The 16,787-nt window shown below is 42.8% G+C and overlaps 3 protein-coding genes across 3 annotated transcripts; 2 read left to right on the top strand and 1 right to left on the bottom strand.

Annotated features, from left to right (window-relative positions):
- Nucleotides 1-1,553: 1,553 nt before the first annotated feature.
- LOC146295561 (uncharacterized) lies at nucleotides 1,554-3,661 on the bottom strand. The gene is made up of 2 exons (XM_084696015.1): nucleotides 3,318-3,661; nucleotides 1,554-2,890 (listed from the first exon to the last, which is right to left on the bottom strand). Exon 2 carries the CDS (start codon nucleotides 2,881-2,883, stop codon nucleotides 2,506-2,508), a length of 378 nt encoding a protein of 125 aa, XP_084552141.1. The 5' UTR covers nucleotides 2,884-2,890; nucleotides 3,318-3,661; the 3' UTR covers nucleotides 1,554-2,505.
- A 3,362-nt stretch (nucleotides 3,662-7,023) lies between these two features.
- On the top strand, nucleotides 7,024-9,811 carry nup42 (nucleoporin 42). The gene is made up of 7 exons (XM_084696498.1): nucleotides 7,024-7,328; nucleotides 7,550-7,814; nucleotides 7,914-8,002; nucleotides 8,170-8,246; nucleotides 8,332-8,418; nucleotides 8,800-8,899; nucleotides 9,005-9,811. The coding sequence occupies exons 1-7, from the start codon at nucleotides 7,160-7,162 to the stop codon at nucleotides 9,541-9,543; spliced, it is 1,326 nt and encodes a 441-aa protein (XP_084552624.1). The 5' UTR covers nucleotides 7,024-7,159; the 3' UTR covers nucleotides 9,544-9,811.
- Nucleotides 9,812-9,910: 99 nt separating this feature from the next.
- On the top strand, nucleotides 9,911-16,756 carry tert (telomerase reverse transcriptase). Its single transcript, XM_084696496.1, has 16 exons — nucleotides 9,911-10,292; nucleotides 10,473-11,781; nucleotides 11,915-12,104; nucleotides 12,182-12,335; nucleotides 12,490-12,657; nucleotides 12,873-13,034; nucleotides 13,120-13,221; nucleotides 13,319-13,404; nucleotides 13,549-13,665; nucleotides 13,892-13,963; nucleotides 14,110-14,298; nucleotides 14,876-15,002; nucleotides 15,106-15,167; nucleotides 15,606-15,730; nucleotides 15,887-16,024; nucleotides 16,149-16,756. Exons 1-16 carry the CDS (start codon nucleotides 10,077-10,079, stop codon nucleotides 16,250-16,252), a joined length of 3,321 nt encoding a protein of 1,106 aa, XP_084552622.1. The 5' UTR covers nucleotides 9,911-10,076; the 3' UTR covers nucleotides 16,253-16,756.
- The last annotated feature ends 31 nt before the right edge of the window (nucleotides 16,757-16,787 follow it).

Raw genomic sequence — 16,787 nt, 5'->3', positions numbered from 1 at the left:
TTTTAATATCAATAGTATTGTTTTGTCGATGAAACATTGCTAATGGCTTAGCATTAACACTCGTATTGCCCCACTCAACCTCATTACCTTACTTATCCAATCGGTGTTTTGCTGTCCTGGAAACTGAAAGCATGTTTTCCCTCTGGTGGCGCCAAGACAACGTTACACTCGGAACAAGAGCCCGTTGATTTAACCTAATCTGAAAATCAACCACCACAAATAATGTTACATTAACCTTTACATTATATTGATTGTCTTTCATTTTGGTCCAATTCTTTCTTACAGTAACACGAAAGTCTACTTTGTATTGCATACAGGCTTTTTGTACATTTCACTTTATTGACATTTACATTTAATCATTTAGCAGACGCTCTTATCCAGAGCGACTTACGGTAAGTACAGGGACATTCCCCGGAGGCACATTGGGTTAAGTGCCTTGCTCAAGGACACAACATCATTGGCACGGCCGGGAATCGAACTGGCAACCTTCAGATTACTATCCCGATTACTTAACTGCTCAGCCACCTGACTCCCTAGACAACTTCCTATGAGGAAAACTAGTTAAGAGATACATTGTCTCCAACAAATTAAGTATTGTATTTCGCTTAAGTTCACCGAAAGTCACTAGTATGAGCACAGGGAGACACACACACACACACACACACTCTCACACACCTACATCATTACCATACCATCATAGGTTAAGGAATGCTGTGTCACATGGCCTCAATCCTTTCCATTCAAGGTTGGCTGTCAAAATATTAGTAAATTGTCCCCCTGGGTTTGATGTGACAGTAAGCTGAGTAAATATCACTAATGTGCTAAAATGGCATCTCACACAATGAGACTGATAGTCATTGTGTCATTACTCTACTGTAGTAGGCCTCTTGAGTCAGGCCATTTCATGTATCTTACTTTACAGAGAGGAAAATGAAGCTCAATCTTGGTTATTAACAAACTGAGGTGGATTGAAGTGGAGTCAGGATGGCAAATCTCAAGAGCCAGAACCCCATCTATACCATCAAGATACAAAACACTGAGATTTTTTTATAAACATAAAGTGTATTATAAATATTATTATTATAAAACCACACCCAAACCCAGCCCCAGACTTAGCCAATTAAGTCAACGACGAAGACAAAGGCCACTTTGGACAAAAAAACGAGACCAAAACAAAACTCTACACCAGTACCATCCATTGTTGTCTTAACCTAATAAGCATGAGAAGGAAATAATTCATTATGAACTAACCAGCACAGAAGTACTTAAATACAGATGTATTTATTTTTCATTTGGCATCATGAGAGTTTACACACACCTAGCCATAACTAATTAGTTGAATCCTAGATACATTAATGCATGTTGTCCAAATATCTCCAAATATCTTAATGGATCATCATACATCTCCATAATAGTCACAAGTGCTACTGATTGCTTTTTCTATGGGATAGTACCCATTATTTACATTACATTGAACTCCTGTAGCGGACACTGTTCTTCAAAGCGATGTACACATAGAGTTAGCTAAATACATAAAAGTATCCTTCATGTAGTTTCCTCCTTAATATTAAAATAGTTTTTAACCTGTGTTGCATTTAAAGGTGAGTAATTCAACCTTTATTTCCAGCCCGTATTGCCAGTGTGCATGTTGATGACTTAGCAGCTAATGGACTATCACCTAGAATCACCTATCTTTGCTCACCCACTTAAAATGGCATTTCTTGGTGAGCAGTGGCCCACTGTTCAAGAGCGCGCAGGCTAAACCCTTCGTGCAGGGACCCTGGTTCAAATGTCCGCCCCTCTCTTTCTAACCTTACATTTCCTGTACATCTTCACTGTACCGGTCACATTAAAGCAGAAATGCCCTAAAACATGTCTTTACAAAAATGTCCTTCTTACACAACAGCTAAATCAATTTTGTTTCCTGCAAAATGAAATACCCATCTAAATGATCAATATGGACATAAAACCTATTGGTACATATTACATAATAAGAAATAACAATTTTACCATAAAATCCTTCATATTAATGTTATATTCATATTAACTAATAAACCAATGCATTATACAGTATCTACAAGTGATTTTATAAGCAAGATGGTTTCTGTGGTCTCACCATCCTAAATTTTGATGCTGACCCTTCTGAGACTCAATAAAATAAGGATATGAGGTGCTGCGTCAGTCATTTCATTCCACACCTTTTCAAAATTGGTTGGCCAAGAGTAAAAAATTAATGTTTTAGAGGATTTGTCTCTGCATGCATGTATTCCTTTGTTATTGTTTATATAACTGTTGGGTAAAAAACTACTACAGCTTTCACTGACAGCTGCATTATTCTCCCTCTAAAGAGCACATCTGATCATGTTTACTTGTTACCTACTGAGAGAAAAGTTTAAATATCATCATTGGTATCGGTGTGATCAACAACCAATCGGGAAAAAAAGCATAATTAATTTAAACTGAAAAAACTGTCTTTGATATGAATCTTCATCCCCGTACTCCTCTTCACCGAACATCTGCTTTCCCCGCCTCTTGGTTGTCTTCATCCAGTGGGAGGCTGGTGCGTGCCCTGCGCTTCTCCTTGAACCTCCCCGACCGTGACACTCTCATGTGCCTGCGACACGTCTGCTCGTTAAACACCGGTTCCAGCTGAGAGTCATCGTATGTCTCATCCATGAAGATGTTGGTGTCGCTGTTTAACAGCGTCTTCTCTTGGTGTTGGGTCGGTGACTGGGCTTTGTCAAAGGGGTTCTGAGAGACTGAGGCGTGGCCTGCCTGGGAGTGGGAAGGGTCCTGCTCTTGGTCCTGAGGCTGGGATGCTGTGGTGGCACCACTCTTCCTTTTGACCATGAAGGCCCTCCACCAAGGAACCCTCTCTGCCATGTCTCACCTGCAGCACAACACCAAAAACAATTCAACGGTTGACTCTATCTGTTCACGTTGATCTTTTCATCCACTCCTCTCACAAGTCACTAGTGTTCTGCAGAATAACGGGTGTTACATAGATGTTGTTGTTTAAGCATTGTCCTTTTCTTTAACAATCACGCAGGCCTCTCATTAGAAACGGATGTGTTGCGATACATAACTTATTTGTAAAACAGCAGAGGTTTTCTAACCCTTTCTAAGCGGAGTAAAATGCATCAAACTTTCTCAGTAATATGAACCATGGTTAACGTCTAAACTATACCTATGCATAACCTGTGTAACTATAAATAACGCGAGGAACAGGTTAGATGGGCCGTGAGAACAGTGGACCACACTGAGCTGTGATTCATGATTGTGCAATGCGCCAAGCACATCTCTATCGGGTCACTCACCTTGCCTATCCGGACAGTAAGGCACTGTAGTTAGTCCAAATAGTTAATGCCACTGTCAAAGAACAACTTATATTCTGTGTTGCAGTTAAAATCCAGTTAGGAGTCTTTGATCGATAACAGCAGTGACACTAAATCGTTTTGTTCTGCGTCCAAATAGTCAATTAGACGCACGGATGATCTTCTTGTAGATAATTCTGTCTACCTGTATTCTGTATTTCAATTCAGCGTAATATTGCACTGTAGAATTGTGATATTACTGTTTCAGTTATTCTCTGAGACATCCGCGACCGAATTGACAACTTTATAAAGCGGCGACTTTCGTGAGCACTGCAGGTTTCCGCCTCCGAAACTCCTTGCGAAGAACCTGTCCTCGCCTGTCATTGGTTGAAAACCCCGAGATGCTCACGTGAGAAGAGTACAGGTGGATCTACTACAGGTGGGCTGAGCTTGTAGTTACTTGGCAACAGCAAAGAGGACGCACCTCTTTTCTCAATGATTGAATGGAGCACATTGTCCATAAAAAAACATTGGAATCCAACCCACAGTGCTTTGACAAAGTACAAATATAAGCAGTCTAATGCTGGAGACCAGGGATCCTTGTAGCCTACACAAAAGTCAAGTTTAAAACGCTGTTGCCAAATTACACATAATACAAGTTGACATAAACTCAAGCAAGCTTATACTTTGGCATCTTTTTATATAGTCTAACATTTATTTTTATCTTAAGCCCACCCATCTGACCCCCCACCATCTCACTAAAAGTATCAATTTACCCAAGTTCATCCTCTTTTCATTTTCTTGTAATACAAATGTAATACCGTGGGTTGCATTTTTTTTTCTTCAGAAACTTGATTAAACATGACACTCAAGAGCATTATTTTCCCAAAACACAAGGTGTTTATATACAGTATTTGGTCAATAAGACAACACTTTTCAACCTCATCAAATTGTATGTTTTACCTCGCTATACTGTAGGCTAAGGAAAATGTATCCTTGCATGGCTCATTACAAGGTCTACCTGTCATGCAGGAATCAGAACTGATGTCTGGTTGAACAATGGATAGTTTTGCACATGGTCAAAAGGGGTTCACACTTGATTTGTGTCAGTTTAAATTAGCATTTACATTTTGTTTGACATGATTTGCTCATTTGAAAAATTTGCTTAGCATTTGCAGCATGAGTGAAAGCAACGTGAAAATGTTAAGCTTTTTAGGTTATGATGGAACTCCAGTGAATCTTTGCTTCAATAAAAGTGTTGGTTACCAATTGAGAAAAACAGTAACAACGATATTTGCATGCCAAGTATCGCTTCCATTGGGAGGAGGGAATGTGCAGTGAGATGGGAGAACCTCTCCGGGCATGTGGTTTCTGTAAGTTGGCAAACTTGAGGAATGCCCTTACAAATAGTTTCTATGTGTGCACACGCAAAAGGTAGGAGGCTAACCGGAACAGAGAGCAAAGGAGGGACAAGGAGAGGGAGGGTGCACTTAAAGAATTTCAGAGTGGTATCCCTCTTCTGAAGAGTGAAAGTTATATGGAGGTGTGAGCAGCAGGAATGTGTGCCATGGTTCTCTGGCCCCTTCCTTACCTCTCTACATAGTTGAGGGACTCCCTTTCCTCTCTCCTGCTTGATCGAAACTGAACGGGGAACGTTTCTCATTCCAACAGCTGACAGCTCCCACACCATGGGTGTCCCCCATGACTTTGTCTGCTTAATGGCATACACATTACACACAAGGACAAACATACTAGACGACCAACTGAGATGCACATATGACCAGTCACATATAGAGATGCAGAGCCTACCACAGCTTGCAAGGTATTGCACCACCACTTGTACCACCCCAAGTATGCATGTGAGGGGAGAGGTGAAGAAAGAGGGGGTGATCGATATTTTTTTTATCTCAATAACTACTAGAAGGTATTTTGTTACCTCACCCTGATTTCTTCTAAAATGTTAGAATGTTTGGAGGCCACAACCATAGTTTTATGCAGTGGTTTGTCTCCACAAGTGAAACCAGGAAGACCTTGCAAAGATTCCCTTATCATGGACCAGGAAGTCTTCCTTGCACACCATTTTTATATCCTCAGTCATCATATGTCAGACAGGGGTTTCCTAAAGTTTTTTTTTTTTTTTTAAGTCAATGCTTTAAAAAATACAACTTTATGTAGTATGCCTGTTATGTTATGTTAAAATATCCCTCAAATTACTGAAAACACTTAAAAGTTGTGTTTTTTTCAAATGACCTTTCAAAATTCCCATGGAATATTCCATCTGTTTGCAACTCCGACAGAGAGATCCAGATCAAAGATATTCTGTACTGGCCTGTCTGCTGAAACAAAGGAAGTTATGTTATATGCAGAGTTGCTGAGTGACTGTCACAATAATTCAAGTGACATAAGTAGAATAGGAAAGAGATACTCCCTCTCTTTACCTTGCTCTCTCTCTATCTCACTCTCTCTCTCCTTCTTTCATTGTGTGTGATTCTAATCTTCTTTCTGTATCTATTGAGACTGGCTTACATACAACACATTTTACACTCTTATAATTAGAGTGTAATTTCTGTTCTTCTTTGCATGTCTGTTTTACCTCTTGTACCTCTCTTTTTGTCCCTCCATTTCCCTCTCTTTCTCTCTACCCAATGGATTGCCTCTGTGTGTAGTGATATTTGTTTATTTCTGTATTCTGTCAATATGTCTGATTGTATTTGTGTTAGTATTGAATGAGAGAAGGTGTGTGCTCCAATACTGGCCATGGGAGAAAGAAGAGAGGATAGCCTGTTTGACTGGTAGAGTCAGCTATGAAAGCCTCCATGGATGTTTATAAGTACAATAATGACAACCCACAGGGCAGTATGTTAGGCTGTTTGAACAACCAAAACCTAGACTGAAAAACAACACACTTCCAAATAAGGACTACAAGTGTCGTCAAGAAGGATGTCCCTATTATTGGAAAAAAAAATAGTTTCTGATTTTGTGCAAGTCAAGAATCTAGTTGATATAGATTTTGTGTGTGGGTGTGTCATGTAGGCTATTATACTGTGGGTTTCTCGGTCTCTGTTCTTGACTGCAAACATAAACTCTCATAAGCTTATCCTGTGTGTTGCCATGGCAGTGCCTAAATTGCAACAGGTGAACTGCTCTGGAATGCAGAGTTGGCAAGAAGAGGAATCCCAGAGAAACTACCATGCCTCCCCCCCCCCCCCCCTCTCTCTTTCTATTTCTCTCTTTCTCCTCAGCCTATTGTTCCAATATGTTAACCTTTTTAGGCTACTATCCTCTATGTAGGCTTACGTTATATTCCATCATCCATACTATTAAGTTTGCCAGAAAAACTATTTTGTACGTCCCCAAAAGTCTACGTCTAATGCATAATCCGCTAAAATGTCCTACGGTACATCATTTTGCATTATGCGATTCAGCATGCTTTTCTGTTTTTTTCTGACAACCCTGTCTGCACTGAAAGATACGTCAACCGCACATACCACGATACAATAGCAGACCTACCAAATGTAAATGAACCTGTCTGTTCAAGGCCCGGTATATACAAGTCCCAAATGTATGCAGAATACAGTACGCACTTTGTCAGGGTAACAGCAGTACCTGCTAAAAGTATAAAGTAAAAGTATGCGATATGCTGCTTAGAACTACAGTCAATTTCTAAATTAAACACGTGGAGGCGCTGTTTGAAGTATGACTCGTAAATCCTGCGACAGTAGCTCTTGCGGTATTTCAACATGGCGGTGTTTGGATGAAAACAATGCTCACCACATACATTACTTTTGGAAACCAGATAATAACAGTGAATCCTCAGTGTTTACATTCTATGTGAGTTATAAACGATGGTAGTGTGCAACTTTTTTATGCAAGGCCGGTGTCGGTATGGCGATAAGTGTTGGAATGAGCACCCAAGTGGAGGCAACGCTAGTAGTGGAGGAGGTGGTGGAGGAAGCCGCGGTGGTTACAACAACACTCGCCCGCCTAGCAACCGAGGTGGAGCCGGAGGTGGAGGTAATAATTTTAGACAATTTACCGAAATGTATCAATGTAGCTACAACAACTATATCAAACTGTGTAAGGAATTATTGTACTTCGTTGAATCTACTCGAATCATGATCAGCCTACATAGCTTAACTAGTTTGTCTAGCTAGCTCTAACTGTGTTAGGCTAGCTTTAAGGTTTTTTTATGCTTACATTACACTTGTTTGTATAACGAACATTATCTTTGCAAGGATTCGGCAACCGAGTGTGGGTGAACCCTTCCCAGAGGTCTGGGGGAAATTATGTGCAGCCCTCTTCCTTCTCGCGTGGAGGAGATGACTGGGTGGGAGGAGGTGGTAACAACTGGAATACTGGAGAAAGTGGAGGAGGAAGGGATAACGTGAAAAGCACAGAGTTCAGTTTTTCTTCTCAAAATAGATTCACAGCTCTAAACAACGCTAGTACCTTTGACAAAGCCGGGAGAGACAGACCTGGGGACGAAAATGAGAAACATATGTAAGTGTTAATGCATTTAAAGATACACTAAATCCTTTTAGATTGCTTTTTATTATGAAATGTTGCTCCATTCTTTACCCTGTTTTTGCATCTGCTCAGAGAGACCATCCAAAACGATATGGAAATCTGGGAGACCTCGGGACAGTGGGTTTTCTCCTGTTACTCAGTGCTCAAAGCCACTATCTCAGGTACTGTGCATTACTGTTAATACCGTCGGCCAGATGATAGTCAACATACATGAGTGACAAAGTAGCTGTTAGGCTTCACAATACATGTGAATATAAGTGGTTTTGATGAAGGTAGTTAATAAGTATGTAGAGGCCATGACAGGAAACCTATATGTACCTCTTTGCAGGGTTCAAAGATCATTCCCCTGAAGAGCTGAGGTTGGAGTATTACAATAACAAAGACACTGGTGACCTTCAGGGTTATGTGAGTTATTACTTTTGTGAAGTATCCCCATGTATAAGATGCTATCATTATCATTGCTAACTTGTATAACTCTCAATGTTTATAGGCTAATGGCATTATTCAGTTGATCAACCAATGGAGAAGCAGAGTCCAGGAGTTAAAGACTATGAATGCTACAACCCGAGTCGCAATGGTGACACACATACGCTCACACAAACATGCACGCTCACTCGAACGTGCACGCTCACACGAACGTGCACACTCACACACCAAGACAAGCACACTTACTCCCAGGATGTGTTGACACTGAGAAGGATCTGAGGAAGACACCTTGGATTCAGATATTCTATGTTTCAATAAATTGAACACTTCAGGGTGCATGACGCTGTTGAGACTCTATTTGTATATAGTACTTTTACTAAGTGCACCTAGAAAGAATATTTAAAATAAGTCAAACTAAAATAATTCCCAGATTGCCGAGTTAAACTCTGCGCCCCAAGCAACATCAGAGCCGATTTAAATTGGAATATAATATCATTTAGTTTCAACACATTACAATAATTTTTTTTCCTAGCTTGCTGAGTTAAACAATCCTGTACCACAAGCAACATCAGAAGGATTTGGGTCATCTGGGACTGGGTTTGGGTCTTCCACAACCAGTTTTGGAGCAGGAGGTGAGGATGAAATCTTCGATTGGTTCGTTTAATGCCCCAGACTCAGAGAATCTGGAATATAGAACTTTGATAGTTAGGTTCTGACTGTGCTGTCTCATTCTACAGGTTTTGGGGCTCAAGCCCAACCCCAACCAACCAGTGCCAGCGGCTTCAGCTTTGCTGTTCCAAGCGCCGAGTTTGGCTCATCAGCCACCCAGGCAGCCCCCACTGGGTTTGGCGTCGCTGCAGCTGTTACCACCCCACCTCCATCTGGCTTCGGTTCTTTTCCCGCCTCGTCGGCTCCCTCGGCAGCAGGCTTCTCATTCGCTGCCCCAGTAGCTGAAGCCACCAGGGCACCATCTACTTCTGGGTTTGGAGGTTCCGCTTCCGGATTCAGTTTTTCCTCAACTGCCAATAGCGGAGGAGGCTTCGGGGCTGTGGCCCCTTCTACTGGAGGAAATGACTTTGGACAGACAAGTTCTTTGTTTGGAGGGAGCACTACAGGGACTGTAGCTGGGACAGGCTCTGCTGGGGGGTTAACAGACAGTCTTTTTACCTCCCAGAGTGAACTGACACCAGAGGAGCTGAGTGAATTTGGGGAAAAGAGGTTCAGTTTGGGACAGATTCCCCTTAAGCCCCCTCCAGCGAACATGCTGGTGATCTGAATCCGCTACACAATTATGTCAGGTATTAAAAAAACTGCAATGTGGTAAACCGTTTAAATGGAAATGTGTAATGTACAAAATGTGTTAACATTGCACACCACTGAAGCCTCTACAGGTTGTTATGATAAAACAATTGAACAATAACAATACGAATTGTATCAATGTAATTACAAATATAATATTTAGCTTTATAAGACTTTTCTGCATAAACCCCTATGATGGAGTAATGTGGGAAATCACGTTTTTAAATAAAGGATTTTTGAATAAACCACAGAATGTTTTCATGTAATGACGGACGGTCCATTATCACGTGCCCTAGTATGAAGATACCATTGGAGGAAAAAACAACTTTGTGATTCTCATTGGTTAAGACAGAGCGGTCTTCGAGAGAAGTTCAGACAAGAAATGTACAGTGCTTGTGAACGTTGAGCAGTGTTATCACCTGGTAACAATTTTGAGATGTTTGGGTTTAAGAATCTGTCAGCTAAAGCGTATGCTAAGATCCACGGGTAAGTGCGGTGCGTGAGGTCAACATGCCTGTTGCTGAAATGTCGCGTAGTGTCGGAATACTTCGTTCTTTGTATCCGAACGTTCAGACCTTGGAGGAGTTTAGCAACAGCATCGTTTTCATAGAAGGACATAAAGCACACCTTGTCGAACCATCCGAAACAACCAGATTCTTGTCGTTTGTCCGGGGAGTGTACGTATGTACAGATAAAACATTGCATTACGACCCAAGCCGCAACCAGGTACATGTGCCATTAACTTAAGCAGAGCACTACGTATGTTATACAACCGTTCCTAACTAATTCACCTACTTTTTCAGTAATTGTGATTTTAACAACATTGTTAGAAACCGATAGCTAAGCATTTTTGTATTGACTGACAACAGTTGGCCTATGTTCATTTTTTTTGTTCACCTTCCATAGATCTGCACTCTGCCTGAGTTGTTAGCATTCATTCTCAACAGCTTCAAGCGGAAGAAGAAAAGAAACGTCCTTACACATGGGTATGGTTACCCCCTCGCTCAAGAGGAGCGTGACGCAGACCAGTTTAAATTCCAGGGAGATGTCACTCAGAGTGCAGCTTACATCCATGGCAGTGATATGTGGAAGAAAGTGTCCCAGCGCCTGGGTACGGATGTCACGCGCTACTTGTTGGAGTCCTGCTCCGTGTTTGTGACGGTGCCCCCAACCTGTCTCTTCCAGGTGTGTGGAACGCCTGTCTATGACCGAGTCTCCATGACGACTGGCTCTGGGTTTAACCTTCAAAACAAGTCTAGACGGAATGCCACTGGGAACATAGTCACGTTGACAATCCCTTGGAACAGGAGAGAGAGATATCTTAAGTATTCTAAGAGCAGGAGGAGGCAGGAGAATGCAGACAGTGGTGAAGAAATCAGAAAAAAGAAAAGAGAGAGGGAAATGGAGGAGAAGCAAAGAGAGTTGCCAAGGAAGAGGAGGCGTATAGAACAGGAAGGTGTCATGCAGAGTTTAGGGACTGTGGAGGGGTCAAATCAGGGTTGCTGTGGAACTAGTGACCAGCTGAAGTCAGTAGACTTGGCTGTGTGCCCTAGACCAGTGGAGGATGTCGCTACAACAAAACGTCCAGTCAAACTACACACCTTGCCCTCAGAGGCTGGTGCCAGTTGGAGAACAGGGCTGTTCCCCCCTTTGCCCCCAGCGCAGTGTTATATCCGCACCTTGGGCATGCTCTATGGGGGGCGGGGCATGCGCAGCTTCCTCCTAAACAGGAAAAGGAAGGGTGAATGGGATGAGCAGAGGAGACAACAAGGGCGGGACTTGGTAAGAATAATCTTCTTTGAGGGCGTGGTATATCTCAAAGGGGTGGAGAGGAAACCAAAAAAACTGCCCAAGAGGTTTTTCAACATGGTACCCCTCTTCAGCCAGCTGTTACGTAGACACAGGAGTTGTGCATACACCAGGATACTGCAGAAGTTATGCCCAGGGGTGGTGAAGGGAGTTGGGGAAGGACAGGGGGAACTGACGGCTCTCCTGCCCCAGCACAGTGCACCTCACCGGGTGTACCTGTTCATCAAGGAGTGCCTCGCCACTGTGGTCCCATGGGAGCTGTGGGGATCAGACCACAACAGGCTCAACTTCCTGTTCAGAGTGCGGGAATTCCTGCGCATGGGCAAGCATGAGCGCCTCTCATTGGCTGAGCTCCTTTGGAAGATGAAGGTGAATGACTGTGATTGGATAAAGCTCAGTAAGACGGGTAAGAGTCTGTAAAAGGCCCAAAATTGATGATTTTGTGCTCTACAAAATGTATTTAAGCCTACTTCTTCTTCCTGTATTGTCCCCTTTGACAGTCAGCTCCATTCACCTAACCATCCCCCTCTGCCGCCCAGGTCACTGTCCGCCCAGTGAGCTTGCTTATCGGACACGGGTGCTAGGACAGTTCCTGGCCTGGCTGTTGGACGGTTATGTGCTGGGTCTGGTCAGGGCCTGCTTCTATGTCACAGAGAGTATGGGACACAAGAATGCTCTGAGGTTTTACAGACAGGAGGTCTGGGCCAGGCTCCAGGAGCTGGCTTTCAGGTAGGCTAACACACACACACACACACACATGAAACACACACGAAACACACACACTCTAAATGTGACCGTGTCCTCAGGACTCATCAGTGTAAGGGTCAGATGGAGGAGTTGACCCCTGCACAGGTGGCATCCCTCCCCAGGACCACTGTCACCTCTCGGCTTCGCTTCATCCCCAAGACTGAGAGCATGAGGCCCATCACGCGTGTCCTAGGAGCTGACCCCAAAACAAGGGTGTGTCTTCATCCCCTCCATCATAGAATCTCAGGCCATTAAAGCCCCTTTTTTTCTGCCCGGTTTTCTCAAATCCAAAGACAAAAACCTTGCCAAGGAAGGAACCTTGATTCAATCCATAGCTTTGCATTCTGAGTAGGTTGTTCTCTTCCAGAGGTTCCAGGCATCAGTGCGGGATCTACTGGACGTTCTGCGTGTGTGTGTGCGCACCACACCTGCTCTCCTGGGTTCAACAGTGTGGGGGATGACAGACATCCACAGGGTCCTAGGTTCCCTCGCCCCAACTCAGAAGAACAAGCCCCAATCCCTCTACTTCGTCAAGGTTGGTTGACCTGTATTTCTTTTGTCGGCAACTAAGCATGGCTTGTATTAAATCACATACTCTAGCATGTCTGAAATCAGGTTTTGTTACACTGGATGTGACGCATAAAATCGGTTTGTCTGGTTGCAATATGATGTTGTATATGGCTTTGTTGTGTTTTGTCATTGTTTTCAAGCTACTTATAATACTCAATCTTCTTGCACTCTCTCTCTAAGGTGGATGTGAGTGGGGCCTACGACAGTTTGCCCCACTCCAAACTCTTGGAGGTGATTCGTCAGGTCCTGTCACCTGTCCAGGAAGAGTCGTTTTCTGTGCGGCGCTATGCCAAAGTGTGGGCCAATTTCCATGAGGGCCTAAAAAAGACCTTCATCAGAAAGGTGCATACATACTCACTCCAAAGTATGCACACACACACACACACACACACACACTAAAATAAACACTGTTTACCTCTGTATTTAGGCAGATTTCCTGGAGGACACTGTAGCATTCACCAATATGAAAGCTTTTGTAATGTCACTGCAGACGAAGGGCAAGGTTCACAATGCCATCCTGGTGGAACAGGTGAGGGAAGTGGCCATCTTGAAGTGGTCAGTAGTATTGTTTTGAAATGATGGAGCAAATTATAGGCTTAATTGACAAAATGTCCCTTCCGATCTAGCATTTCTCCTTAGATCTGAAAGGCAAAGATGTCCTGGAGTTCTTCACCCAAATGCTCACTGGGAGTGTTGTTCAGTTTGGGAAAAAGTTTGTATGCTGCTTTTTCATGACTAACTTTCTTTAGTAGTGAGTAAGTTACTATTAGTGATTTGAGTGAAGTTATTTTTTTGACGTAACAATAGCAATTGATGTGTCACTGGTTCAGTGGTTGTTTGTGAATGCATGTTCCAGAATGTTCCGTCAGTGGCAGGGTATTCCTCAGGGTTCTGTAGTGTCCTCTCTGCTTTGCTGCCTCTGCTACGCTCATATGGAGAACTTCCTGTTCAAAAACCTCACAGAGAAAGGAGGGTGAGAATGATGACTGCTTCTTCTCTTACTTGTCTTGTTGTTTAATTTGAAAACACCTTTTTCTTCTTGGAATGAAGGCCCTGGGTTATGTAATACATGTGGTGAATGAAGGTACCATTATCTCCTTTGACCAGCAGATGGCAGTCAAATCCCTTGCACCAACCATCAGGGGTTTCAATGCAATGCTGATGATTTAAACTTGATCTTCATCTCTTTGTGACTCTAGGCGTCTGATGAGGCTGGTGGATGATTTTCTCCTCATCACTCCAGATCTGAACCAAGCACAGACCTTTCTCAAGTACACGCACATACCAAAACACTCTAGTTCACAATGCACATAAGACCCTGAATGTTCTAGCAGCTTCTATACCAGCTGTTAGGAATGCTTCCCACTTCCTGTTGTACCAGATACTGGCTGACATCACTTCCTCTTCCTGTTCCTAGGACGTTGTTGGCTGGTGTGCCTCAGTATGGCTGTGTGGTGAACCCCCAAAAGGTGGCCGTCAACTTCCCCATGTCAGAGGAGCAGGGGGTCTGCCCTGAGACCCGGGTCCTGCCTGCCCACTGCCTGTTCCCCTGGTGTGGGCTGCTGCTTGACACACGCACCCTGGATGTTTACTGCGACTACTCCAGGTAGACTACTGTCACACACACACCTCGACCCACATGTTCTCAAATGTAGACACGCACAGTGTTAACAGGGCGTTGTGAGATAACACACCGTGCCATATAGATAGCACTTGGACTAATGTTTAGGTGTTTAGTTGATTATGTCAGTTTCACTATAGCTCTACTGGAGTTGTATTATTATATTTTACAGTTCTTACGGCCTAATATTGTAGACCCTATCCTACCTTTGCTACTGTACTTAAAATCCAAACCATATGTTATGTTACCCTATTTAGCTCTTAGTTAAACTACAAATCAGATTACTGTTCGATTATTGTCGTACACATTTTACTGTATTTAAATACATCACTATTTCTTAATGACAAAATTATAAATAATGTATTAGTGTAGCTTCCTGTTTGTTTTAACCAAAGCTGCATACAGAGGGGTATTTGAACCAGCAAACTCTTGATCAGCAGCCAAATGCTCCACCACTGAGCTAACAGTAAACGAATGCCCACATCATATTTTGTTATTCGTTATTGACTAAAATGCTGATTCATTATTCTCAAGTCCTTTTCCCCCCTCAATCTCCCTTTAGCTATGCTGGCCTATCCCTGCGGTACAGCCTGACTGTAGGACCCGCCCTCTCTGCCGGCAAGCAAATGAGACGAAAGCTCATGGGCATCCTCAGACTTAAGTGTCACGCCCTTTTCCTGGATCTGAAAGTGAGTTGCGCTGCTATTTCCTCAGACCAAGACCTCTTCATACATCCTTCAAAAAACCTGTATTTGTACATAATGTGAATGATTTAACTGACTTTTTCTTCAGACAAATTCCTTGGAGGCTGTGTATAAGAACCTGTACAAGCTGGTTCTGCTGCATGCCTGCAGGTACTGTCACCTGACTGCTGTGTGACACACTGGGATCCATTCAGGACAGAGGATAAAAAGTGCCAATGGAATGAATACGTGTTTGTTTGTCAGTTTTGTTGTGAACCAAACCACTATGAAGTGTGAAGTGACCTACAATGACCCCTCATAGTAAACACAGGCTTCTCTTTCCCTTTCTCGGTACTCCTCTATAGCTTACAGATTGATGTTTAACGCGTAGTGTTGTTAAACAATCCTCACCTTTCTTCTGTCAATGATTTTCTTGTTAGATTGTTTGCTCATTACACCCAGTACAGAGTTTATTTGAAGATCAAATGCCAAAACAAACAAAAACTCTCCTGGTCTCTCTTCTGTCTGTATTTATTTTTATGTATGTCATCTTCTGTTTTCCTTGTGGTTATTTGATGGTTGTTGAACGTTTTATGGTGGTTGCGGTAGGTTCCACGTATGTGCCCAGAGTTTACCCTTTGGTCAGAAGGTTTCCCAGAACCCACTTTACTTCTTGCATCTTATCTGGAATATGGCAGAGTATACCAACCAGCTCATCAGACTCTGCAACAGAGGTGAGTATATCTTCCAAATGTTGTTTGTTCTCTATCGCATATCTTCCAGTGGTCCCTCCTTCCCGTTGAATGCACACCCACTCCCTTTCACTCCACCCACTCCCTTCCTCTCGTTATCTCTATCTCTTTTACCCAACGGCTGTCCTTTCCTCTCAGGAGTGACTCTTGGCACTAAAGCACAGACAGGCTGTCTGCAGTATGAGGCAGTGGAGCTCATCTACTGTCTCTCCTTCTCCCTGGTTTTGTCACGCTACCGTCCCCTCTACAGAGACCTGCTCATTGCCCTCCACTCTCGTACGTACACACCTAGGTGGGCCATAGACTGCCCTGAAACACTCCCCAAGGTAGCTGATGTCTACAAGCCCTCGCCTTATGGCACCACCATATTGTTTTGTTTCCCTAATTTGTTTCTCTGCAGGTAAAAAAAGACTGGAGAGGAATCTGGGAGACCTGAGGCTGCTGCGAGTCAGGCAGGCTGCCACACCCAAAACCCCTCTGGACTTCATGGCTATATGTTTTTAAGGACTATGAAACATGAGCACAGAGAACCATAACATTATAGCTTGAAGTATGTACCTAGAGGAATCAGGCAAGAGACAAGGATTACTTCACATTTTCATTTTCACAAATTTACAAAAAAATAGTTGTCTTCATAAAAAAATAAAAATAAATTGCAATCAAGCTGGTTCATATTTAAGAAAGGATGTGACTGGACCTGGGAAAATGCCACCCTGACTCAATTTTTATGAAACTGCAAAGCAACAGTAGTCAATCATAAAAGTTACTGTATAGAATGCCTGCTGGGTAACCAATAAAGGTTGATAGTTAAGATATGAACATGGACCATCCATCCCTTCATCTCTGTCTCTCTGTACTTTGATAGCTGATTTATTGTGTACTCTGTATTCTTCCAAGGACGATGGTCATCAATGTTTAACTGATATTTTGACCAGTGTAGAGGACATTTTGTCAATCGAAGGAAAATTCATACTGTTTAGATTGATTTAATAAATTATTTAGCATGTTGGTGGTGGTGCCTTTTTTGCAAGTTTTACAT

Source organism: Hypomesus nipponensis, chromosome 4, assembly GCF_054491055.1.
Source record: "Hypomesus nipponensis isolate SF chromosome 4, ASM5449105v1, whole genome shotgun sequence".
NCBI lineage: Eukaryota > Metazoa > Chordata > Actinopteri > Osmeriformes > Osmeridae > Hypomesus > Hypomesus nipponensis.
Note: the sequence above shows the minus strand (reverse complement) of the source record. Positions and strands in the feature narration are given on the sequence as shown.